The 26463-nt window shown below is 42.1% G+C and overlaps 1 protein-coding gene across 9 annotated transcripts in view; it reads left to right on the top strand.

Moving 5' to 3' along the window:
- SMARCAL1 (SNF2 related chromatin remodeling annealing helicase 1) overlaps positions 1-26463 on the top strand; it is a 39579-nt gene that overhangs the window by 1088 nt on the left and 12028 nt on the right. For 5 of the 9 annotated variants that reach the window (XM_083489072.1, XM_083489065.1, XM_083489071.1 and 2 more), the window contains exons 2-11: positions 701-795; positions 2377-3317; positions 6130-6180; positions 6873-7133; positions 8647-8697; positions 11542-11725; positions 13405-13555; positions 16348-16506; positions 21361-21426; positions 24776-24916. In XM_083489072.1, coding sequence (XP_083345198.1) covers positions 2414-3317; positions 6130-6180; positions 6873-7133; positions 8647-8697; positions 11542-11725; positions 13405-13555; positions 16348-16506; positions 21361-21426; positions 24776-24916 — 1968 coding nt within the window. In that variant the 5' untranslated portion in view covers positions 701-795; positions 2377-2413. Of the gene's footprint in view, positions 1-700; positions 796-823; positions 1052-2376; positions 3318-6129; positions 6181-6872; positions 7134-8646; positions 8698-11541; positions 11726-13404; positions 13556-16347; positions 16507-21360; positions 21427-24775; positions 24917-26463 lie in introns of those variants that run through there. The other 4 variants (XM_083489068.1, XM_083489067.1, XM_083489070.1 and 1 more) reach the window with 3 other exon arrangements.

The raw sequence follows: 26463 nt of genomic DNA, 5'->3' as shown, positions 1-26463 counted from the left end.
GTTAAACCTCAGAGCCTAGGACTTGCCGATCAGAAGGTTGGCGGTTCAAATCCCCGCGACGGGGTGAGCTCCCGTTGCTCTGTCCCAGCTCCTGCCAACCTAGCAGTTTGAAAGCACATCAAAGTGCAAGTAGATAAATAGGTACCGCTCCGGCGGGAAGGTAAAACGGTGTTTCTGTGCGCTGCTCTGGTTCACCAGAAGCGGCTTAGTCATGCTGGCCACATGACCCAGAAGCTGTCTGCAGACAAACGCCGGCTCCCTCGGCCAATAAAGCGAGATGAGCACCGCAACCCCAGAGTAGGTCACGACTGGGTTAGCACTGATTAGCTAAAAGGTCATACCTTGCGAAAACCCTGTTTGTGTCACCAGAATTCGATACTTTGTTGTTCTTATCTGTAAAAAGTTGTAGATACACTTTTTGGGTTGGCTAGCTGAAGTTGATGGTGGTGAATGGTGGGAAGCCACCTACAGTAAACTTTGCTGCTATTTGAGGCAGCCATCAGTGTTTCCAGTGCCTTTTGTCTCTAGCTAAGTCTTGTTGTCTCTAGTCTAATCCATCTAGAGCTATTGTTTAAGAAGCACCTGGATCACAAGTGCTTCTTCTGTTGTTGTATCTTGTTTGGCACTTTAGGAAAGAGGTTTGGTTCATATTCCCCCTTTTTGAATTTGTTTCAATCTGTGAAAACTTTTTTCTTTAAAGGGCTGCATGATTTGATTTGGCATCTGAACAGATTGTGCGAAGAGGTTTACCACGTATCCAAATGATGTCTCATTTCAATTGTTGTGTGTGGAAAGGTATGCAGTATTGATGGGGATGCTGGGAAATTTACATGCCAGGTCATTGTGAGAGATAATCCAGATTAGGTTGGGAAAATGAACCAGGTCTGACATGAAACCAATCACAACATTGTATGACTCAGCCCAGCATTTGGAGATAGAATTTAAGTAACCGTGCAAAGGATAACCAAATACTTGAAACAAAACTTGGCAAGCACATACCTTACTTGTTTGAGCAGAAGAGGTAGAAACAACATGCTTATTGAATTACCTGGTTGGTGTGATTTCTGCCCATATTGTTTTCTGCTGAACATTATGAATGAATAATTCCCTTTCTTCACCTGGTATAAGTTTCACTATGCTAGTGTAGTACTCACACCTGTTCATGTACATGGCCAGTGTAGGTGACAGTTTAGGTTCATGTTTAGGCTTGCAGACCTCATGTGTCAGACTCCTTAAACTAGTGTTAAGATGCATCTCAGTGCTTGATTTCTATCATGGGAGTTCTAGTCTGCTCAGAAGTAAAATGTTCAGAACTAGGGGCCTTTTTCCTAATCTAAGATTCATGTGAAAAAGATAGTTGCGTTACTCAGGTTAGGCCAGATGTAATTATATCAGTTGTACCTGCAAGATGTGTTAAAATACAGATACATTTGAGTCCATCTTGGGCCCTTGGAATAGGAAAGGGAAGAAATGGAAATATATGATAAAATCTCTTGAAATAGCTAAGTACCGTATTTTTCCATCTATAAGATGCCCCCATGTATAAGGCGCCCCTTATTTTTGCGACAACAACCAATTGCCAGTCTACCCTCGGCACTATCCGTGTATAAGATGCCCCCTATTTTTTTTGACATAATTTTTCAGGGAAAAAACCTAGTCTTATACACGGAAAAATACGGTATATCCTGTGTGTGTAGCTAAAAATTAAGTGGTCTTTGGTGGAACAAAAATGTTTAATTACTTTTAGATTAATTGATTAAAATCCCCTCTTTTCAATCCTTTAGCAAGATTTCCCTAATTGATCTGTAGAACTTTTTTTTTGTTTGTTAAAACAAAACGCCAACAACTGAGTTGGTTAGAACATGGTGCTGATAACACCAAGGTTGCAGTTTGATCCCCATATGGGACAGCTGCATATTCCAACTCTACAATTCTATGATTTATTATTTATTTCCTGCATTTATACCCTCTCTTTCCTCCAGGAAGCTCAAGGCATTTTACATGGTTCTCCTCCCCTTCATTTTATCCCCACAACAACCCTGAGAGATAGATTAGGTTGAGTGTAATGACTTTCTCAATATCACAGAGGGAATATGGACTCTGGTCTCCCTGTTTCTAGTCCAGCACTTTTCTTACTATGACATACTGACTGTTTAATACAAGAATTTATAAATATAGCAGATGGCAGGCACTTTCTGGGAAGAGGCACCTCCCATTTCTCTCACAAGCAAGAAGGGAATGACTCTTCTATGATTAGGTCTAGTATAATAACACACACACATATTATCTAAAAGCCGCAATTTTTTTATTTCAGTGCAAATTTTAAACTTACCAGCCAGCTATAACTCCTTTGTTTTCTCCCACCCCCATCTCCAGGCAGTTATATAGACTTCCAGTGACTTCTTAACAGAAGATGTCATCTGGGCTCACAGAAGAACAGAAAAGGAAGATTGAGGAGAATAGGAAGAAGGCTTTGGCAAGGAGAGCAGAACGACTAGCAGCTCAGCAGGGTGTCGTTGCTAAGAAGCTGCCTGACCTGCAGGCACTTGCTAGCTGTCAAGGAAAACTGCAGCAGCCTTTGAAGAAGGAAAACCACCACACCAGCCATCACCTTCAGGTTTCTGGCAACCATGCGGTGCTGGGGAATCTTCAAGTGCCACACAGTGTCTGTAGCTCAGACCCCCAGGCACCCATTTTGTGTGGTGCCCAGCTGAGGGGTTGTTCAGAGGACTCCAGCCAAAATCTAGGCAGGCAGCTGAACAGTGCTAAGCAGCTCTCACCAGTGGGGAAAGACTCTCTGAGTCACCCTCATGGGCATTATTCTGGCCTGAGTGCTCAGGAGCAAGGTCAACCCATCCAGTGCAGTTCTGGCACATTGCAGCCACCAAAACATTGTGCAGAACCACTTCAGTCTACATTAGACACTAGTAGGACGCTTTGCAAAAATGAAGGCACCCCGATTGGGAAAATATCTCCCAGTGGCATTAAACATATGCCACCAGTGGACACCAGTGGCATTGTCACCAGTGACAGTGAAATGCAGGCAAGTGCCAGAAATCCAGCCTGCGAACTCATTGCTGAAAAAGAAGGTAGTAGCACGCTGCTCTTCTATGGCACAAAAAACCTCCTAACTCCTGTCAGTCAACGGAAACTGCCCGTTTCGGAAGACACCGGCAACGTAGCTGAGACACAGAAAAAAGCGCATGATGGCCTCAGAGGGAAATGTGTCAAGCACTCTGATGACCGTTTCCGGGTTGAAATAGGATATAATGCCAAGCTGATTGAACTGTTCAGGAGTTTGCCAAGCAAAAAATACGGTAAGGCGACTGATTATTTCCTGTGCCTCTTGGGGTTGTGCTAGATCTTGTGGATAATGCGGAATTGCCTTTATTTGTATGTTCTGTCTCTCTTAAAAACAGAAAGGACCCTAGCCCTCGTGTGTGAGGAAGAACCTGAATGAACTGCAAGAATCAGGGAGACGTGAGGTTAGGGTGGGCTTCTGAAGTAACATCTGAATCCAGGAGCGTGTAGAGTGGGGCTGCCATAACCTTTGAGAGGTCTCTAGTCTCTGTAGGCCCATTGCTTCTCAGTTTCTCATGCGGTACTTATCTGGTCCTGATACTCCTTTAGATCAGTGTTTTTCAACCACTGTTCCGCGGCACACTAGTGTGCCGTGAGATGTTGCCTGGTGTGCCGTGGGAAAAATTGAAAAATTCGAAAGATTTTAAAAAAAATAAATGTCAAATTTTCGCCCACTAGGCGGGCGCCGGACTGTGTCCACCCTATTTTCCATCCGTCCTGGGTGGGGATGGGATCGGATGGGATCGGATGAGAGCGGACAGGTGGTCCGCTCTCATCCGATTCCCCATAGAGAGCAGTGGGGCTCTGACATCTCCCTCTCCGCACACAGTGGTGGTGTGCCTCGTGATTTTTTTCATGAAACAAGTGTGCCTTTGCCCAAAAAAGGTTGAAAAACACTGCTTTAGACAACCCCCCCACTCCCAATAGTGGAGTAGAGAAGAGTGGAGCTGGAACTTATTGTCCCTCTCCTTGCATGCTGAGTGAGAAAAGAACACAGGGGTTCAAGCTGGGAAGACAGCCTTTTCACCTTATCTGCCCCTTTCTCCAACGTTTTCTTCACTCAAGGGGACAGGCCGCAAATGGTGGTGGAGGAGGAAGCAGGAGCACCTTCAGATAATGGGTATGATCCCAGACTATTCCATCAGGACAGAGTTTTGGGAGCCATAGAATCCTGGGTTCAGTTCCAGTCTAGGCCGCAGAGCTCTGCAGGTTCCTTAATGGGTTTCTTTCCCTAGAAAGTTCGAGGCATTTTTATTTCAACTGGCTTGTAATGTGTGACACCTAGTTTTATTGCTGCCAGTTTTGATGTGTAATATTGTTTACCCCTGCTGCTGCTGTCAGGTTATTGGTGTGCGCGTATGCGTTGAGTATTGATCGTATTGTATGTTCTTTGTAATCCTTTTAGAAATGGTTTGTCAGTTGTACTTGTATTGATTATATAACAATTTTCTTTTATTATGTTGTACAGTGCCCTGAGAACATCTAGTAGAAGAGCAAGTTATTATTTACTTATTTTTGGGTTCTGCCTGACGAAGTCATGCTTGGAACAGATCCACTGTAATAAACATAAATGGCTAACTTATATTCCAGTGGGTCTACTCATAGTATGAGTTTGTTGGATAGCAGGCTTCTTGGCCTTTTGCCTAAGGTCATGCAAAAAACATTCAACTTGTTAATTAATCTCTTAAGGCCATGGTGACGATGAATTTGATGTGGGGTGGCCATCACAAACCACTGAATTTGGGCGTCATGAAATGCCAGAATAGATTTATTATTACTTGTCTTCTTAATGCCAGAGAGGGGCAGAGGGGCTTGTGGGATGTTATGCCGCAGGTGGCAAAATGACTCCCATCAGACTTGGGTACTCTGCTTATGTGGCTTGCCTTGGTGAGAGGCAGGGAGGGCAACCTTTTACTGCTTTTCACAAGCAGTAAAATGTCTTGCGCCAACCCTGATTAGAACTCCTGTTTGAACATGAAAGAGAAATTGTTTCCCATTGCATTTGAAATCCCAGATCTTCTTTGGCTGTCACAGACACGCATAGGCTATCATTCTGTGCTGCGTTGTGCACATGTTAAGTCTCCTTGGTGGTCTTGGCCTGCTGTAGTTCTGCTACAATTGTTTCCGCATGCAGAATCCCATGTATATCCTACCTCATGCTCCACATATGGTTCTCAGCCTGACCTGATCCTCCACATGTCAGCACTGCCAATGGGGCCAAAAAAATGAAACTTCTCAGTGGTAGTGTCAAGGATAGAACTTTGGGGCAGAGGTCCAGGATCTGACTCAGTAGAATGAGCAGGAGGGACTCAAAATGCAGCAAGACTAGCCTTCTCACAATTTGCAATAAGTGAAGTAATACAATGGTACCGTGGTTCTTAAACTTAACCCGTTCTGGAAGTCTGTTCCAAAACCAAGGCACGCTTTCCCATAGAAAGCGATGCAAAATGGATTAATCCATTCCAGACTTTTAAAAACAACCCCTAAAAGAGCAATTTAACATGAATTTTACTATCCAACGAGATCATTGATCCATAAAATGAAAGCAATAAACAATGTACTGCAGTCACACAATCAATCAGTAGCTGCACTGGTGACACAGTCACAAAAACAACAAAAAAGGAGCCACAAAAATGCAAAATAAATAGCAAAAACACAGACCTCAGTGTAACACTCAAAATGGAAGTGTGGCACTCAAAATGGAAGTGTAACACTCAAAACGGAGCATGTTCGGCATCTGAAAAAAGTTTGCAAAGTGGAACACTTTCAGGTTTGCAGTGTTTGGGTTCCAAGTTGTTTGAGTACCAAGGCATTTGAGAACCAAGGTACCACTGTATACATCGCCATCTAAACAGGAGATTCCCTGTCAGGCCATTAAGTCCTGGGGGTTAAATCACTTGACTGGACCAGTGGAAGTGCTGCATAGTGCAACATGTGCTGCTATGCTAGTGTTGGAATTCTGTGCGCAGGTGCGACTTGCCATTTCTGAATACATTAACAGAGCCATTTCTTCTCCAAAACGACTCTCTAAATCCTGCTTTGTTTTAGATCCTGCAACAAAGATGTGGAACTTCAGTCTGGAAGACTATAGCCATCTCAGTAAGTCATAAGAGAATTGACATGCATGTTGGGTACAGAATGAGTCGGCACAAAATCTGGGCCACAGAGCCTATGACTTCTTTCTTAATATGATTTGCTTAATTCATAGCAGAGAAAAAGTAGTTCATATTCAAAATTTGGGCTCTAGATGTACAACTAGTGCATTATTATACTAAGTGCATTATTCAAAGCTAGTCCTACGCACAGTAGACCCACTGAAATTAATGGGCATTACTAACTTAGATTCCTTAATTTCAATGGATCCACTCAGAGTAGGATTTAGATAAGTACAACCCTAGATCTTTCTCATAAAAGAGTTGTTCAAGAGCTGTTTGAAGAAAATTATTATTTCGAAAAGAAAAACATTGTTTACTAGAGTGCAGTTTGGGATTATTATTTTTTAAAGAAGTTTTTGTAGCACATTGGTAATTGAAATTTCAGAATGTCAGCAAAGTCTTTGCTCTCCAAGTGTAACTCAACTCACAGAGGGAACAGTCCCTGCTGAGTTAGGAGTAGGGAGAATAACTGAATGTCTTCTGAGCTTCCTGCTCTGCTTTTCTTCCGCATTTGAAAGTCTCTGGTGCTTTTTCTCTCAGCTGTCTTCGATTTTCTGCTTTCCACAGGCAGTTGATTCCCCCCGTCCCATTATCCATTTGTTCTTTTTTCCTTTGGTCAACCTGTTTTCCCTATAGTGGAACAAGCAGAGCAACTTCCCTCTGTGACTTTGACACCTCTGGAAGGAATGAAAGCAACCTCGCGGGCCACTGAGTCATCTTCTGTTGGTAGAAGTCCTCCACTGAGGTCCCTCTTGCAGACGTGCAGTGGCTGGCAGAAACCATCGGCAACCATCAGAGGGAAATGTGTGCTGATTTCATACTCTCGGTTCGAAGTAGACATTGGCTATGCTGACAGCGCCATAGGGGTGTTCAAGCAGTTGAATTCCAGGAATTATGGTGAGTGATCTAAGCTGATGCCTTCACTTCAACAGTGTAGCCATGGTCGCTGAAGCTTGCACCTTGTCTTTCCAGGTGCTATTTTTCCTCTTATTACCTTCCCTACATAATTTGTCTCATGTACCGCTTGTAATAAAAGCAGGGAGCTAGCAGACATAGATACAGGATTGAATTAAAGCCATATGAAAGTATTAGGCAAGACATGTCAAATAGAGTATATTTTATACATGAATTTTTTTAAAAAAATATACATTTTGTTGAAATCTGGTTGCTTTTTATGCAGTTCCTTTGGCTGTTTTTGATTAATTGCGTTTTGTTACTCACATTTATTCATAAGTCATTTTTAGTTTAATTGCAATGAAAATATAAAAAGCAAAGAACCAGGAGTTCTTAGGTTGATGGCATTTTCAAATAGCATGTTTGTATGCGGCCTCATTTACTCATCTGTAATCCTGGTTGTTGATGCCAGTGTTTTAAAGCCCTACCTTTGTGATCAGGTCAGCATCCAGGTTCCTTCTCTGTATCTCCTGTGTACAAAGCTGAGGAATGAGAAATGGGGCTTTTTTGGTCCTGGTGCTGTGACTGTCAAATGCCCTGTCTCCCAAGGGAAGCCTGCTTGTCTCAGTATCTACTTTATTTGGAGAGGACTGTTTTACATGATGGTTTAGCATAACAAGGGTGAGACAGAGCTAGCCCAGATTCCACCACCCCTTTCTTATCTGGCCCAGCTACAAGGCGATCAGAAGTTTCTGTTTCTGTTTTTGATTAGCCACAACTTAGTATGTTGCCCATACCCTAAAATACAGTGGTACCTTGGTACTCAAACAGCTTGGCTTCTGAACAAATCGGCTCCCGAAAGCTGCAAAACCGGAAGTGAGTGTTTTGGTTTGTGAATTCTGTTTGGAAGCCGAACGTCCGACGTGGCTTCTGCAGCTTCTGATTGAGTGCAGGAAGCTCCTGCAGCCAATTGGAAGCTGTGCCTTGGTTTTCTAACCATTTCGGGAGTCGAATGGACTCCCAGAACGGATTAAGTTCAAGAACCAAGGTACCCCTGTATGCTTATTTTTAAATACATTTAGTCGAGATCTTCAAACTGATTTATGAAGTTTCCCCGTCTCCATTAAAACATTTTTTAAAAAGTCAGGACAAGAATTGTAAGTTGTACTAAAATTTATCCAGATGTGCAAAATATGCATATAAAATAGAACAAGGACTATGTAATAATAACACGAAGTTGGGGGGGGGGGAACGACAGCCGAATGCATATAGACAAGCATTGTCCAGTTGTCAAAGTGAAAAATGAATCATCCTGTAAATAACAGGATATCAAATATTACACACAGTGACTATGGAGGACAGAAAAAAGAAATTTGGCATTGTAACCGATTTAAAAGAATCCACCTGCTTAGTTGTCACAAACAATTTGATGCTGGTGAATATATTCTTGATTGCTAGAATTTCATATAAGGTTGATGCACTTCGTACTTGCTTATTTCCATATTATGACTTACAGATATGAAGACTAGAAAATGGAATTTTCTCCTGGAGGACTATCTAAGACTAAGTAAGAAGCTGCCTCTCAGCAGGTTTTATTCTTTTGGAGGGGGGTTACTCACTTAAAACTAGGTTCTTAGAAATGGTCTCTTAAAGGTACTTGACATGATCATGAGTTTCACTTTTGCCTCTTCTGATGCTTTGCAATGGGGATAATGCACTCACATTGTAACTTACTTATTGACTGTGTGAAAAGTAGACATGTTTATTAGTATTTGCAGCCTAATCTTTTGAGTATCTTCTACATTTGGAAAGGAGAATCTGTGGTCCTCCAGATGCTGCTGGCCTCCAACTCCCATCAGCTCTAACCAACAAAGTCAGCAGTCAGGGATAGCAACATCTAGAGGGCCACAGTTTCCCCATCCTTTTTGCACACCTTCAGTACTGAAGGCAGTTGCATCTAGTAGAGCAGCTGTTGTTCCTCTGTAGTAGCTCTCATGGGTAATTTGGTGCAGATTTATTCAGAGGTAGGAAAACTTCCATCCTCTTTGCTGGGGTGAATGTGTTTGTGTGTATTTTAAAGCCATCCTATCAGGGTTTTCTCCTGGCCCAGAAAGATAGGAAGCTGTGCATCATCCTAAAACAAGTCTGGAAACAGAGAATGCAGTCAGATATTTCCTGTACCTTCGGACAAATGTTCAAGTTCTTAATGGATTAGTTGCAAGGAAATAGCAAGCAGGTCTTTGTAGATGATCTCTTCGATGCTGTCAGCTCTGGTCTAAAAATCCAAGGCTCTACAGTGTGTGAATGAAGTAGCTGGCTCCATGCAAGCAGAGGCCTGCAAAATAGTGTGCCATCATGAAGGGTGCATTGCTTGGGTAACTGGGGGTGGGGGAGATTGCTTGGTGGGGGGCTGAATTCAACACTGCACTCTACCCCTGCTCACTATCTCCTGAACAGCTTCTCTGCAATTACTTAGTTATTTATTTTTTCTATATGTCTCTGTGCATGTTGCTGGATTGTGCTGTGGAATGGGGGTGTGAAATGCCTATCTGGGCGCTCTTTATCTTTTATTAAACCAGCTAGGGGTACAAATACGGAAGCTGGATTCCATGTGCATGGCTCTTAGTTTCATTAGTACTACTGTCACAAGGAGTCTTCAATCCCCTAATATGGACTTTTCTACCATAGCACAATTTCCTTTTAAAAAAGGATCTTGCTCCTTGTATCTTAACAGTTTTACCTGTTTACACACTTGCTCAGCTGTCTTAAGATAAAAGGTCACTTGGGGACAAGGGAGCGGGGGAAACGTTTTTTGGATGAATCACTCAAACTACTGAGACATCCTGATTTTCCAAGCTTGTCTGCAAAACAGCAGCGATGGCATAATTGCAGCAATTTGCTAGTTTATAATTCCAGCAAGTAACTTTCTGAGCGTGATAACAGTGCAGGACTCTGTTTCAGCAGGGAGAGGTTTCTTTCCTTGCTGGAGGAGCACAGATTAAACCAAAGGGTGCATACTGAATAGCCTATCCTACAAGCACAAATAGAAATTCTTTCACATATTTATATGCTTTCAGAATGAAGGATTTTGCCTGGGTAGCAGGGGTCTAATCTGCTGCCTCCGTTCTAGAGATAACCGAAATTAACTGTAGTTTGCAGTCAATACCCAGGCTCTTATAACGCGAGTGCAAATCTGAGTCTGCTGAGTGTTTTGTTTTCACTGTCAGAATTATGTTCCAGTCTGTTGATTTCCATATTTTAGTGATTTTAGTTTTCTTTGAAAGGAAAGGCTGCTTGCAGGATTTTGTGTCTTTTTATTTGTTGCAGTGTCTAATACATCGTAGCAACATTTTGATTGCTGTGTCAAGAAAAAAATTAGTGTCATTGCTAGTTTAAGATGAACAGACAGTGCTTAATCCAGAGTCATTATATTCAGCATTTTTGAAATGAATCATTTCGTCATTTTATTTTTAGAAGAGGAATCATTTAAAGATATATAAACACTTGGTAATTCTCACTATTGTCCACTCCTGATATGATTCTGCTTAAAAAAAAAATGTCTGAGAAGACGGTGGGAAGCAAAGGATGTAGGGGACTCTTTCTATTAGTGGGTTGCAGACTGAGATACTAGTGAATTATATTTCAGACTATTTCACTTTAGTGCTGTGTTCAGTTCAAATAATTAGCTATATAGGTGTTTCGTAATATTTTTCTCTCTTTCACACTTGTGCGTGCAGTTCCGCACAAGTGAAATGTAATTATGAAGTTTGGTGCTCTGCATGGAGTTCAACATTATAGCGGGAGCCATTTTAGAAAATTGAAAGTTTCCAGTCCTTATTCATGTGAAATTATGGGCATGACCTGTTAAATCCCAGCAGTCGGTGGAATGGATCAATAAGATTTCCAGTGATCGGTGTGTGCAGATTCAATAGCATAACTTTTCTGCTTGCCAGAAAAATAATAAACTATGCAAACTAAGCAAAGCTGTGCAAACATGCTTGATTTGCATAACAAACAACTTTATTTTGTTATAGAACTTGCCAAAATAAAGCTGAGCATTTTCTGAAAGTACTGCATCACTTTCTTTCTTTTCCTAGCTCTCTGTTTATATTATATACTTGTACATGTGTCTATGCGCCTTGCTTAGATTGGCACTTTTCATGAAGTCAATTCTTTATTGGCTGATCGACTGCAATAAAGCATTTGATTGAAGAAGTCATTCTTGGGAAAAGTTGTCTTTTTCTGTCTCAAAATGAAAGAACCATAAAATATGTAAGTAAACGTGCAAAGGAGGGTGGTCTAGGACTCTGCATAAACAAGGCATCTGTTTGTGTGCTTGTTCAAACTTAAGTGAAGGTTGTTTACAAATGCTCCTAGGGACACAAATCCTTCTTGTGTGTGTTCCTTTTAGTTGAACTGTTAAGGAGCCTTCCAGCAGTGGAAGTGGAGCCATTGCCTAAGCCAGTAATACAAGCCTTTGCTGCTCAGTTTGAGAAGTCTGCCTCGAAGGTTCCTGATATTCCAGAAGCAGACCTTTCAGGACTGGATCCTAAACTTGTGGCCAGCCTCATGCCATTTCAGAGAGAAGGTGTGAAGTAAGTCAAGCCCTGGGTCTTCTGAAAAACACACACCATTTATTTAAAATGTTGGCACTTGTATTTAGTTTGAGAGTTGTTCTCCATCGCTCCCCCACTTCCTTTGCTTTCTTGCTTTGCCAACACAATCTGGAAGAAGTAACTTGTATCTCTTGCTGTTGGACCCACATTGGCCCAACGGGGAGGCAGGGACTTCCAGGGTCCATAAAACGACACATGCAAAAAAACAAAGCCGTGAATGGCTGGTTTCCCCTTTGTTAATTCACCCCTGCTATTATTACTTGAAGAGGATCATTTGAGATATCGAAAGCTGACATTCTCAGGGAACGGACTCTTGTACCAGGAATGTGTGGAAGGCACATAACCTTGATTGCTAACTATTCTTGCTAGCTCCTCCTTCCCCCGTGTACAGAGAACAGAGTCTGCTTCCTTTTCCACTCCTTGAGAAACAGGCTTACTAGAAACTGCAGTTGGGATCTTTTTCAAGGCACAAAGTAGTGGACTCGTTTGAGGCAAAGGCTTCTGCTAATCAGCTTGACATATATTTACAAGCTGTGGCTAGACTACAGTTCTCATCATCCCCGACTGCTGTTCCTGCTAGCTAGGCATGGTGGAAGTTGTAGTCCAACAACAGCTGGGGACCCAAGTTTGAGAAACACTGATTGAGATGGAAGCTGTATTTCTGCTTGAATTAGAAGAATCTGGGATAAGAAAGTGGGTTTTGGGGGGGGTTTCTGATATTTAACTTGCAACTAGATTATAGAACAGGGAGCAGGGAGCTGTGGCCCTTCAGATGTTGCCGGGATACAATCCCCATTATCCTTGACGACTGGTGATGCTGGATGGGGATGGTATGAGTTGGAGTCAGCAACATCTGGAGAACCACAAGTACCTCAACCTTGCCTTAGAATTAAAGGAATGGGTTTCCCAAACCCAAAAACTGACTGTGCAGTCAATCTGAAATGGGCCTCCAAAATCCCCATTTTTCCTCCTCCAAGGGAGCATTTCTAAAATGCATTAACTTGAGCTTTTCAAGCTCAGGAAGCTTGATCTTGAGTCAATGTATAAACAGCCAGCTGTATAAACAAGTGCTCAAAGCCCTCTCCTTTCTCAGTCCATGACGGCAATGGATGGCTTTGTCCATTCCAAAGTGGAACAGGGATGGCACATCTGGGTCTTATCTTACGTCCTGACCACACTGACGTACAGACCTTGTCAGCCACCCGGGAACGGTGCCAGGAGAGCTCTTAGAGTTGGTGACCTCTTGCTCCAAGATAAGAGCATAGGAATAGGAACAGGAACAACCTTTTATGGTCAAGAGTGCTGGAACAGGAACAACTGTTTATGTTCAGGGATGTCAACTTACGTGTATAAGCTGACATGGTTAGATTCCTGGGGAAGGGGGGAGAGGGTGCCTGGAGGATATATATACTGCATGAAATTTCTCTTTTCTTTGGACTTGCTGTGGACTGACCACGCAAGTGCCTTCTGCTATCCGGAGAGCAGAATAAACTCTTTCTCTGAACCAAACCTCGGTGTCATTTGACTTCCTTTCTCCCTCCCGGGAGCAACGCAGACCCCACCAGTCGGTATAGTCTAATAAGGCTATTGAATAACTGAATTCACTGTGGAAATGGAAAAAATAACCCATTGGTCTCTTTCCCTCCCTTCTCTTTCAGTTTTGCAATTGCCAAAGAAGGTCGTTTGCTCCTTGCAGATGACATGGGCTTAGGGAAAACAATCCAGGCAATCTGCATTGCTGAATACTATCGAAAAGAGTGGCCTCTGCTGGTGGTCACTCCTTCTTCAGTGAGATATACATGGGCGGAGGTAATGCCTGCATTTTCTCAACTCCTTTTTAGTCTTCTGTCTTGCTTGTCTTTCACATTCTGAGAGAGCCACCGCAGTCATTGGTGCCGATGACAAATGAGACAATGGGGGCAGAAAGGAATGGTTCTTCATGTTAGTCCTCAGCTTTGAGGTGTTACAGCAGTCCTGTCACTTGGCATCCCTCCTTCACTGTTGTTTGCGATTCTCATTCATAATTCCAAAAGGAGTCTTCAGAATGGAGATCATGGAGCTAAGAGCCCAGTTTAGCGGTGAAAATGGGCATATGGAAATACATGGAGATTCTTTAGTCTCTTAGACTATTGCATAAAACTCTTTACCTGCCAAATGCAGGGAGAACACTTATTTCCATCTTTATTTATGAAAAGAGCAGCACAGGGATTCTGTTCAAATAGTTGCCCTGGCCTACTTTGTCTTGAAGTGGGTAGTAAAAGCCAGTGTGTGTTTTAATTTAAGAATAAATTGTGTTTGCATATTCAGTATATTTTTAAGCAGACTGATTTTGACCATTGCTTTGGATGTTTTGGGGCTTTTTTTTGGGGGGGGGGAGTTTCAGATAGCTGGGCTTAAATAGCTAAATATAATGATTTATAATCCTGGCAGGAGATAAGGATTGAGAAAGCCAACAGCTTTGTGAGATGCCTCTGGTCTGAGAATCAGGCTAATACTAATGTTCATTTATGATCTCATCATAGCTGTATTTATCTTAGTAGTGAAATGAATAGAACAGAACAGGGCTGTTTGAGTGGAAAGACTGCTGCGCACCATAATCGGCGGAAGCCATAAAGTACAACCGCTATTTGTGGGTGAGCACCATAGCCAAGCCAACTGGACTGCAACTTCTTCAGGGACCTTGACAGGCTGGGCTCCAGCATGCTTTGTGCTTAAAATTCACCTGCCTGTGAATGCGTCCACCCACAACTTCGCTCCCTGTTCTGTCATTATGAGATAGGTGTCTCATGGGGGGCAACATTACCAGCATGACACCCATCCAGATGTCAGCCTAGCTCTCTGTGAGGTGCTCATCCTTGTGGTTGTACCACCTCAGACTGCAGAGATGGATCACATAACAGACTGCTTTGAAAGAAAGGAAAGGGGGAAAGACTGTTTCCTCTGAAACAAGACTAAGTTGGGAATGCTCTAGTTTTTCTGTATGCTGGGGTTTGATTTTTTACGGATGAACTCGTACTTGCAGTCTAATGTCCCTTCAGCCCAAGCACAGACTGACCACTTCATTGAAAATTCGGTTTCTGCAAGGAACATAATAGGGCGGGTGGATACCTTTTTATTTAGATACTTTCTTTTGGGGGTAGGGTGGGATCTGGAATTGAGTCCCCAATTGGGAAAGGCCTTAGCTCAGTGGCAGAGCATCTTCTTTGATGCAGAGCGTTCCAGGTTCAATCCCCTGCAACTCCAGGTAGGGATGGGAGGGAACCACTCTTGGAACTATGGTGAGTTCCTGCCAACCAGTGGGTGCAATAGGGAGCTAGATGGATCAATGATCTGACTTGGCATAAGCAAAAGAAAACAGATTGCTGTAAGTCAAACACATGTTTCTTGGCACAAATGGCAACAGAATACCTTTCAGGTATCTTTCAGGTCCAGCCAATTAACTTTGTGTGCTATTATAACTGAGATACAGTAGGATTTGGCATTAAGATCAGGGCACCAGGAAAGATATTTTTTTTCTCCCAGTGAGGCTTGTATGATCACAAGATTGGTAAGCAATAATTATTCATGTGCTTTATTATCTCAAGCAATTATATTACAGCAATAGTAGCTTTTGGAGTATTTTTGATATAACTTTTATTGTATTAATGGAACTGATAATTTTAGCATAACCTTATGGTTTTAACATGTCTATAGACGGTACAGTGGTGCCCTGCAAGACGAATGCCTCGCAAGACGGAAAACCCGCTAGACGAAAGGGTTTTCCGTTTTTGAGCTGCTTTGCAAGACGATTTTCCCTATGGGCTTGCTTTGCAAGACGAAAACGTCTTGCGAGTGTTCTGATTTTTCCCCGCTCCCACCCTTTTTCTAAGCCGCTAATCCGCTAATAGCCTTTTAGCTGCTAATCCGCTAAGCCTTTAATAGCTGCTAAGCCTTTAATAGCCGCTAAACCGCTAATAGCGCTAATCCGCTAAGCCGCTAATAGGGTTGCTTCGCAAGACGAAAAAACCGCTAGGCGAAGAGACTCGCGGAACGGATTAATTTCGTCTTGCGAGGCACCACTGTATATTGAACAGATACTAATTATTGTTTCATGTGTTTGGCCTTAACTGGGATATGCATAGACACTGATGAAGAATGTATTTGGTAACAGGTCTCCGTCTGTTTTTGCTCATTAACATTTGATGCTGAATACACGACTTTTTACATAAATTGAATTTTAAAATCGGCCTTTTTGTGCATATTTTGGTTTTCTTTTGCACGCCTTGTTTTTTTTTTGTGCATTCTGACTTGGTATAAGGCAACTTCTTGTGTCTGTATCAGGCATATTACCTGAGATACAACGCAGGCTGACTAGTCCTTTGTGGAACTCATGTGAAAAACAGCAGATGCAATGTTTCCACAGAAAAACATTTCAAATTATGTCTGCTGGGGGGATGAATACAGTTAAGGATTGTATAGCACTTAGCAAACTTTTCAAAAAGTGCCGTATGAGCGGTGTCAACTGTTTTTGAAAGGTGGCTGTAAGCTTTAGGCCATTTAGATATAAAAAGAATTTTTTCAGCTCACGTCGTTTTCTGTCTTCGTTCTTTTCGCTGCTTGAGGCTTTCCACAGGTGGCTTCCTTCCTTGAGCCCAGATGCCATCAGTGTCATAGCAACGGGCAAGGACTGCCTGTCGGCAAGATTGATAAACGTTGTCAGTTTTGACCTTCTCAGCAAGATGGAGAAGCAACTCAAAACCACCTTCCGAGTTGTGATTGTTGTAAGTAGGGCATCCTGTTGGGGGAGGCAGGTGGCACAGTTTCCCTGGGCCAGAAAAAGACAGAGATGGGGAACGTATTCACTGCAGGCGTGAGGGCATATTAGACGGTCTCAAGACATGGAAGGCTCTTAAGCTGTAAATAAAGCTTGTCTGAATTGAAAGTTGGTTCATGTTATGCTGCCATTTGCACAGTATGAAATTAGAAGTGGCTGCTTTTCTAATGCTTTCTAATAGCGACTGTGTCCTCTTAATTGCCATTTCATTTTACACTGTTCGGCAATTATAGCATACGTTTGCTTCCAAAATGTATTGTTTAGGGCACCACTTAGTTGCAAGAGATTCTCCCTGTATTTCTGGAAATGTGGATGTTCTTGTCTGCTCTGATGGGTGACCAAGTGCTCTCTTACCTTTCTGATTCCCTGTATTTAACGTAATGAGCAGCTTTTCAGGGCCAAGGAATGGGACCTGGAAACCCTACTTTCCAATCTCATGATTTATGTATCCATCTCATGGTCCAGAAGGACCAACTCATGCCAAGTTCTGATTTGTTTTTTGTTTTGAGGTTTTAGGACAAGCTGTCATCACGATTTTCTCATGCCTTTCTGGGCAACAGTGAGTTCTAAGGGACTTTATTATTTTTAATGAAATACCGTATTTTTCACTCTATAACACGCACCCGACCATAACACGCACGTAGTTTTTAGAGGAGGAAAATCCGTAGGCATGCCACCCGTAGGCATTCCCTCCATAACACGCACAGACATTTCCCCTTACTTTTTAGGAGGAAAAAAGTGAGTGTTATGGTGCAAAAAATACGGTACTTTCTTCTGATTGCAGTAAGACCTTACTGAAGACTCCAGTGACCACATACTGTTTACCACTGCCTGGGGAAATTTGACCTTTTAGTTTCTGGAATTTGTACATGCAATTGGCTGGGGCAACCGAGTCATATGGATAATAATAATAATAATAATAATAATAATAATAATAATAATAATAATAATAATAAAAATAAAGGCAGTGGCCTGGTAGTTCTAAAATATGAATCAGCATTATGGGAACAAACTGTGGAGAGCCTTGGCCTTATGTGTTCCTCCCCCCACCTCACTTGATGGACACAGGAAGAAGATTGAAAACTTCTCTCTTTTGGTTTCTGAGTAAACTAGAGATTCAATGTATGACCAAACTCGGAATCTGACTTATTCCAAGCATGGTCAGTTTAAACAAACCATGGTCAAACTGTGGTTTTGAATCCTGATTTGCTAGCTAACACAGTTAGAATAAACCAAAGCCAAGCCATCGTTTCCCAGAAAAGACATTTTCCTAAGAGAATTTCTGAGAACATTCTTGTTAGCCACTATTCCCTCTCCTTCCCCAGATGGCCCAGAATGATACTAGGTTTGTGGCATTATGGGGAATGTAAAATGGTGGCCAGGCTGCTGTTTCTACTTGAAAGCTTAACAGAGAAAACCATTTCAAACAAGAAAGGAGAATTCGCCACTAATAATGCTGAGCTTCACCCCTGCTGAGCTGTTGAAGAATTTCTCCTTCCGCTGGAGATGTTTGGTGAAGTGGTCCGCCCAATTTCTCTACACACAAATAGGGTGGAGAATTCCAGGGAGGCATTTTTGTGCACAGCTCTAAAACAAACCACAGTTTCCTCAGTTCAGTCATACAACAGGAAACTGTGGTTTTTGCAAAATGAAAAGTGGAAGCTTTCAATCTTCCCTTATTCTTATGCACAAAGAAACAGGGAGAGTATGAGCCTGAGACTCGCCGCAGCTCGTTCTCATGATACTGTACTAAACCACAGTTTAGTTATATTTCTTCAAGACTGCTCTGGAATCTCAGTTCTTATTATTGTTTCTTAATGAGTCTTGTTGAAGTCATCATAACCCACAGTTCTAACACTTCAACCCTCTGTACTTATTTGGACATTTCCTTCTCATCTCATCAGAAATTCCCTTTCAAGTAAATGTGTTCTGGGCCACAGCCAAAGAATTTTCTGCACAGTTGAGTGCATCTGATGCTGAGAGGTCAGCAGATACCCTGATCACCTGCATCAATTAAGGTCCTGGAGCCAAGCAGCTTCTTAGATCTCATCCTTGCAGTTAAAAATATATATATCGAGCTGCTAGCATTTACTCTTCAGGAATAGTGCCCCTCAGGAATCCCTTGTACAAGTGTGCAATCTCTTGTCAAAGTGCCAGAGGTGAAAGTGCCATAATCCCAACACTTCCATTTCTGGTTGTCTACAAGGTACTAGTCTGTGAGGTCTTTTAAAAGTCTGCTGGGCTTATTCATATAGAGCAGGGGTGGGGAATCTCTGGCCAGTCTTGTCCTGCAACACTTTGCTCCCCAAACCACATGCACCCACCCATCAGCTGATGTCACTGGTGACTTGCGTGGCTTGTGCAGTTTCTCAGTTTGTGTGTGGGACTTAAGAGTGATCTTTTCCCTTTCCCTGCCACTATGGGCAGCCCTGCGGCTATTGCAGCACTCAGTATCTTCACTGGTCATTCTGATGTTGCAATATTGTATTTAGATGCAATGCTAAACGATTCTCTGCTCCACTCCCTTCCTCTTGCACAACTGCGAGGAGGAAATCCCGTTTCCATTTTCAACTAATTCCAGTTTGTCATTTTGTCTGAAGCAGGCTAGGCTCTTAATATATTATTAATAATAATATAATAATATATTAATAATAATATAATATTTTTTTTTATTTATACCCTGCCCATCTGGCTGGGTTTCCCTAGCCACTCTGGGCGGCTTCCAACAAAGATTAAAAATACATTAAAACATCAGTCATTAAAAACTTCCCTAAACAGGGCTGCCTTCAGATGTCTTCTAAACATCAGATACAGTGGATCCTCTGGATACAAACTTAATTCGTTCCACGGGTCCGTTCGCACCCTGAAAATTATGTAAATAGAGGCGCACTTCAGCACATTCATGTGGCGCGATTGAGTGCTTCTGCACATACGCCCGTGGCGAAACCTGGAAGTATAAACTTCTGGGTTTGTGATGGCCAAAACACGAAGATTCCGTATCCAGAGGGATATGTAAGTAGAGGTATGACTGTAGTTGTTTATCTCTTTGACATCTGATGGGAGGGCACTCCACAGGGTGGGCGCTACTACTGAGAAGGCCCTCTGCCTGGTTCCCTGTAGCCTTACTTCTCGCAGTGTGGGAACCGCCAGAAGGCCCTCGGACCTGGACCTCAGTGTCTGGGCAATATGTGGGATTTTTGGAAAATGCTGAAGGGGGCAGGGGGAATAGAATAATTCACTATGGAAACAATTCTGATGTCTTAGAGAGCGATCTAATTTACCACATTTTACTTGTGCTTAGTAAACACAGCTAACTTTGAAACTGCCAAGTGTGCCTAATATTTGAACCCATTCATTGTCACTAATGAACTTATGAAATGGGAAATTTTCTGCAGAAAAATAAAACACCGGAGGAAAAAAAATCAAGGAAGTCCCATTTTAGGGAAAAAAATCCGCCTCGCATCACAAGGCCTAACCATGCTATGCTTTACATGGGAGAAATGGGAGTGGATTTTCCTTACTGTGGATGTTGTTTATTGAAATACAGCAGAGAGGCTACCAAGTGCTTGGAGTGACAGTATCGATGAGTGTGCCATTCTTCCTAATCACCTTGTCCCTGTTTGCTATGCAGGTGGAAAATACACCTTTAGTGTTTCCTCCATGGGGCAAACGGCAGCTATTTGTGTATACGTGCCATTTAGATTGAGAAGAATGGTATGACAGGACTGGGTAAAACCCCTCCCCTGCCATTGCTCCGAAGAAATAGACAACTCCCTCACTCCTCAGTGGCTGTATTTTTGTTTAAAAAACCCCAAAATGAAACATTGTGGATAATCACAGTCATTGATCTCCCACTTAGTGTGGTTTGGCCCTCATTCACGTTCTTACTAGATATGTTGTAGAATTCAGGTCCTGCGTTTTGCATCCAATAGCCTCCGCAGCGTGTTGTGCTTCCTCGCTTCCCTCTTCAATCCTCCCTCTGCTGGTGGCTGTTATTAGCATAACCTTATTGCTAACCAAGATTGAGAAAGCAGTTCCTTCCAGTTGAAGGGGGTATATTATCCTTTCTGTGCATGGCTGCTTACTCGTCCAAATACAACAAGATGAGCACATTCCCTGGGAGGGTGCCAATTTCCTTAGTGTCCCGAAGCTCGGTGTTGTAACAGCAATGGCAATAGAGCTCATTCCAGGAGGGGAAATTCTCAAATGGTAGGTCTGTTTCCTACCTGGCGAGCCTTTTAACAGCAAACCGGTTGGCTCCTAATTAGATTTTCTCCTTTCTGGTGGTTTTTCATTAACCCCTTCCTTTGGGGGAATCCGTGCAGGGCAGACTCGCAATTATATGCATTTAAGAGGAAGCTGTGCAGCAGCGAAAAGAATATTAATAGTGAGAATTGTTTCTTCCCCTCCCTTTACTGGCTTGGTTATGGTTGTTGATAGATCAACAACGAAAGGATGTGCTTTCCTTTCACAGTGACTTCAGTTTCAAGCAAGCAATCCTACCTTACGTTGTGGAGGTTTGACATTCAGAGCGGTGCTGTACCCATCTAGGATTATCTAAAATAATCGCACAAAATATCAGGACAGCTTAATTTGGCCTTCCCCAGCCTTGGGTCTCCAGATGATGTTGGACTACAACTGCTGATATCTGTGAAAATTGGCCTTGCTGGCTGGGGTTGATAGGCGTTGTAGTCCAACGATATTTGGGGACCCACATTTGGAGGAATGCTGATATAAACTGCTTTTTGGTTGTTTGGCTATTGCTCTGGGTTTCACGTACTCTCCCCTTCTTCTGTTTCAGGATGAGTCCCACTTTCTGAAGAATGGGAAAACTGCTCGATGCCGGGCTGCGATGCCTCTTCTGAAGGTGAGCATACCAGGGTTTTCAAAATTGGGCATTTGACTTTTAGGAGCTGTGTATTCAAGATGCCTGGTATACAGGCAAGAGCCAAAATAATTTTGCTAGGCTGCTACCAGTGCTGTAGTGACAAGTTGGGAGCCATACGAAATCCCAATATGAGGGACGTAATTAAATTCTGTGCTTTTTCACCTACCTATGATGCAGATTGGGCAATTTTGGTTTATCAGTTAAACTCTACAGCAGAATGCATGCAGTAAGTTCAGAAATCCTAAGTGTAGTACAAGATTGAGTATTTAAATACAGAACAAATGCATAATCATTCCAAAGTATCTGAGATTTTGAGTATTTTAGGATTATATAAATGAATTCCAGGTCACAGAGTTGGCTTCAAAGTAATATTTCCAAGTGAAGCTGCCCTGAGAAATAATGATCTGTCTTTTATTTGCTATAAATTTTGATATGTCAGTAACCACCAATTAAATTGATTTATCCCAAAGCTGATAGAGTCTTCCATAAGCTTTTCACACAGACCTCATAAATCTGTTTTTCTGGTATGTAACCTGAAAATCCTTAAAGTGGCTTGGATGAAGGATATAGAATCAATAATGGATTAATAAGGAGCCTTTAAGTTTCATATTTATTCTGAAATTCTGTTGAAGAACAGGTCTGAATATAATACTTTTGAGAAAAAATAGGCATAATTATAATATTAAAAGCGTAATCTTTGATATCACTTAGGCATTGATTGCTTCTGAAGATAAAGTAGCATTTCTTAATATCCATTTTTTTGCTTCCTTATAAATTTTTTTGAGGAAATCGCTTTAAGGCAGTGATGTATGGAATCTTCAAGTAGGCCCATGTATAAAACATGGAGCTGAAGTTTGAAACTCCATGAGTTTTCAGAAGTAATTATTCATAGTAATGTACCTTGCGTCTCTACTGAGGAACTCTAACTTCTGCACAAAACGCTGTTGTTGCTTTGCAACCAGGTGTTGAGGATTGTGTAGGGGCACTTTTTGAACCTATAAAATGAATCAAGAAGTTTAATTTACACGATATTTAGATTAGCCTGATTTTCCAGGTGAACCTTTAACATCAGGTGTGCATTGGAACTGGCAGAATCTGTCACTGTCCTTTTTTATTATTATTTAAAAAAATGGAAATATGAATGCTGTTGGAAATATGAATCAGAATGAGCATGAATATGAAATATGGAAATATAAATCAGTTTGCTTTTGAGGAATGAATATAGTTGTAAAAGGTATTCTAGACCTTAAGGTCTTCCAGAATTCTTCCTTTCTATGCTTAAGAATTTTTGAAAGCTCCGTTTTCCTAAAGGGTGGGTGTAGGAGCTCTGCTACTATCTAATGTCAAAACACTGCCATTTTCAAATTGTTCCCTTTTGGGTGTAATTTGAATGTCCCAGGTGTGATGGATATACTTTAGGTTGTTTGCATCCGTGATATTTAGTTAGATCCTAACCTTATTCCAAAGTTGCAGCAGGCATGAGTTATAATACTGTTTTATGACAGAAATGAAATTTCCCCAAACGTGCAGATGCTGTCTCCCCTCCAGTCCCATTTCATTCTCTCCCAAGAAGCAAACTTCTGCATTGAAATTACCATCAGATATTTCCATTTCGTGTCAGGCAGGGCAACACACACTTTAAATGTTAAACAGCTGACAAGGGCAGAATAAGAAGGAATCGGAAGGATGGTTATAATTGTATATCCAGCACAATGAGCATTTAAATAGTATCCATAATGCAAAGCATGCCAGGCCGCGTGCTGTAGGCCACAAGCTGTGAACATCATTAAAAATCCAGTAAATCACTGTAGGAGAATAAGACACTTTTGCATGTTGAATCATTTTTATTTTCTGGTATTTCCCCATCCTTCCTCCTGCTCTTTGAAGCCTTTTGATACCCAGTGCAGGGATCTGGCTATTGTATCATTGGCTCTGCATTTGAATATGCCTATGATTCTTGAATTTCTCTTTGGGGAAAGGTCTTCTCGGTGTCACCTTTTATCATACAAAGAACATTCTCATTGTGCTGCTGATGCTCACGGCGCCCCATAGCAGTTGGCTGGGTGGAACTGTACCACTTACCTGGCTTCCAGATGTCAGGAACATGGCCGGTCACTGGGAGGGAGGGGAGGGAGGTGGTAGGAGGCTGCCCTGGGGTCGGCACAGCGGCAAAGCCAATCCAAAACTCTTGCTGGTGTGTCCACATTGCACCAACCTTGTGTATACCATACACAAATCCAGAGTGGAGTCCCTAAGATGGTTGGATGGTACAATGTACGCCTCCTTCTGGTGACTTCTGCAGCCATGTTGATGCCATACGTATTGCTCTGATTTCCTTTGGACCGCATCAGCGAGGCCAAGAGGGGGGGTCCAGCTGAGGATCCATACACACTACCCAGGCTTGCACCCAGGGGAGGTCACACATTGGTTTTACTTCACCCCAGGGGCACACTTCATTGTCTCTTGAGACAGATGGATATCAATCACCACCACCACTATGAGTGTCATCTAACAAAGCAAAATGGGAATGATTGTGTTACTTCTAATTACAATACAGTGGTACCTCGGGTTAAGAACTTAATTCGTTCAGGAGGTCCGTTCTTAACCTGAAACTGTTCTTAACCTGAGATACCTCTTTAGCTAATGGGGCCTCCCGCAGCTGCCGCCGCGCGATTTCTATTCTCATCCTGAAGCAAAGTTCTTAACCTGAGATACTATTTCTGGGTTAGCGGAGTCTGTAACCTGAAGCGTCTGTAACCCAAGGTACCACTGTACATGTTAGCATTTATACCGTGCTTTATTTGAGTGCTCCAAGTATGCTCTCTTCAGTGGGCTTCAACAACTCTTTCAGATAAACCATTATTGTTATCTCTACATTGCAGATATGGGAGCTGAGGCCGAGAGCGACATGCCTAAGACCACCTAGTTAGTTGACAGCAGAGGCAAGAGTAACAGGGGACTTCTTGGGTCAGGCCAAGACATTTTGCTCCTTGAGACGGAACAGCATATTTAACACCCATCACCACTATCACCAAATCAAGGTGTATGGTATCCAAGGCCAGCCAAGTTATTTTTGCCCCTGGAAGCCTCATAAGCATCTCTCCCTGGCAGAAAAACACACAATCATAACACACTGTTGCTCTTTCTTGATACTCAAAATCTGCCGTCTGAGGAAGCCATGTCAGTCTGCCTAGCGGTGGGGTCTGCTAACCCACTGTGCTGTGTTAGCTCTGCTAGTTAGAGCCATGTTTACCTTTTTGGGTGTCCTCGAATCTCTATGTGTGATAGCAGCTACGTAATTAACCTTTTGCAACATTTATATCCCCAGGCTGCCAAACGAGTCATCTTGTTGTCCGGAACCCCTGCCATGTCCCGCCCTGCAGAGCTTTATACGCAGATTGCAGCTGTCAGACCATCCTTCTTCTCTCAGTTCCATGCCTTTGGGCTCCGCTACTGTGAGGCTAAGCAGGTAACATGAGTCTCTATCCCTGGCAAAGCAGAAGCCACGAAATTATTATTTGGGAATAATAATAACCTTCCATTCCGTGAAGCGTTTTGTGCACTGCCATTCCCTTTACAATCTCTCAGTGAAGTCTTGCTGCGAAAGGGCAGATTTCTGTAGTGACAATTGGCCATAGCTCCATGGTTACTGTAAGATTTTCTGCTATTTCTCAAGCATCTCCAGTTAAAAGGCTCCTAGCCAAGTGTTAGGGCTGGGATTGACTTTTACCTGAGGCCTTGGATAGCTTTTGCCTAGCCTAGTTGTTCACCAACTAGATTGTTCACCAACTAAGAAAGCCTGACTGAACTTGACCTCTGTGATTACCAATTAACTCATTAAATTGATCAGTGTGCAATGTCATAAATAGTGTTGTCATCAATCATATTGATAACTGGCCCCATATTATGAGGTGTAATATTGACAAGGAAAACAATATGGAATTGGACATTACTATGAATCCATTAGTTCTGTATTCCTAAATGGAAAAAGGATTCAGTCTCCAATATGCTTTTTGATTAATGAGTTTTAAGCTACCAAAAATATGAGCATGATTAAATACCATTCTTTTTTCCTTTATATTTACCACTAAATCAGATGTTCCAATGTGGTATGAAACAGAAGGTATAATTCTTCTAATTATGATTATGATGTTTGCAAATATCAACAAGTTGTAACATCTCAAGGGATAATGCTTGCTTTTGCAGTGCATTCGTGATTGTATCATGTCTGCTTCTTTGCCTGCATTTATACCTTCATTAAAATTCCCTCCAGTTGCTATTTCACTTTCCCCTAAACAGAGTAGATCTTCAATTAGTTGATAAGAAACACTCATCTGACGACTGAGTGCTACATAAATATACACTGATATTAAACTCATCTGTCCAAGCTTCCTTTTATCATAATATATTGACCTTCTTTGTCTTTCCTGCTCTGAATAACTTCACACAAACACACTCCTTTTGTACATGCGCCAGGCCCAGTCCTAATGGGTAATATCTATTTTGCTCAAATATAGACCCATTGAAATAAACGGGCAATGTTAACAGTTATTTCTAATGTTTCTCCATGATATGCATTTCCTGCATATACATAATATCACCTTGCCATTTTTTTCAGAAATTGTGGTACTTTTCTTGTTTTTAATGGGAGAAAAAAGGTTAACGGGCAAATACATACATACATACATACATACATACATACACACATACTTGATTATTGTTCTGGCCAAAGGCCATGACAAACCCCAGTTCTTTCAAAATAAAAAAATTCCTTCCAGTAGCACCTTAAAGACCAACTAAGTTAGTTCTTGGTATGAGCTTACGTGTGCATGCACACTTCTTCAGATACACTGTGTATCTGAAGAAGTGTGCATGCACACGTAAGCTCATACCAAGAACTAACTTAGTTGGTCTTTAAGGTGCTACTGGAAGGAATTTTTTTATTTTGACTATGGCAGACCAACACGGCTACCTATCTGTAACCCCAGTTCTTTCAGACTTAGTATTTTACTTTCG

The sequence above is a fragment of the Podarcis liolepis genome (assembly GCF_965112155.1).
Source record: "Podarcis liolepis genome assembly, chromosome: 1".
In the NCBI taxonomy this organism is placed as follows: Eukaryota; Metazoa; Chordata; class Lepidosauria; order Squamata; family Lacertidae; genus Podarcis; species Podarcis liolepis.
Note: the sequence above shows the minus strand (reverse complement) of the source record. Positions and strands in the feature narration are given on the sequence as shown.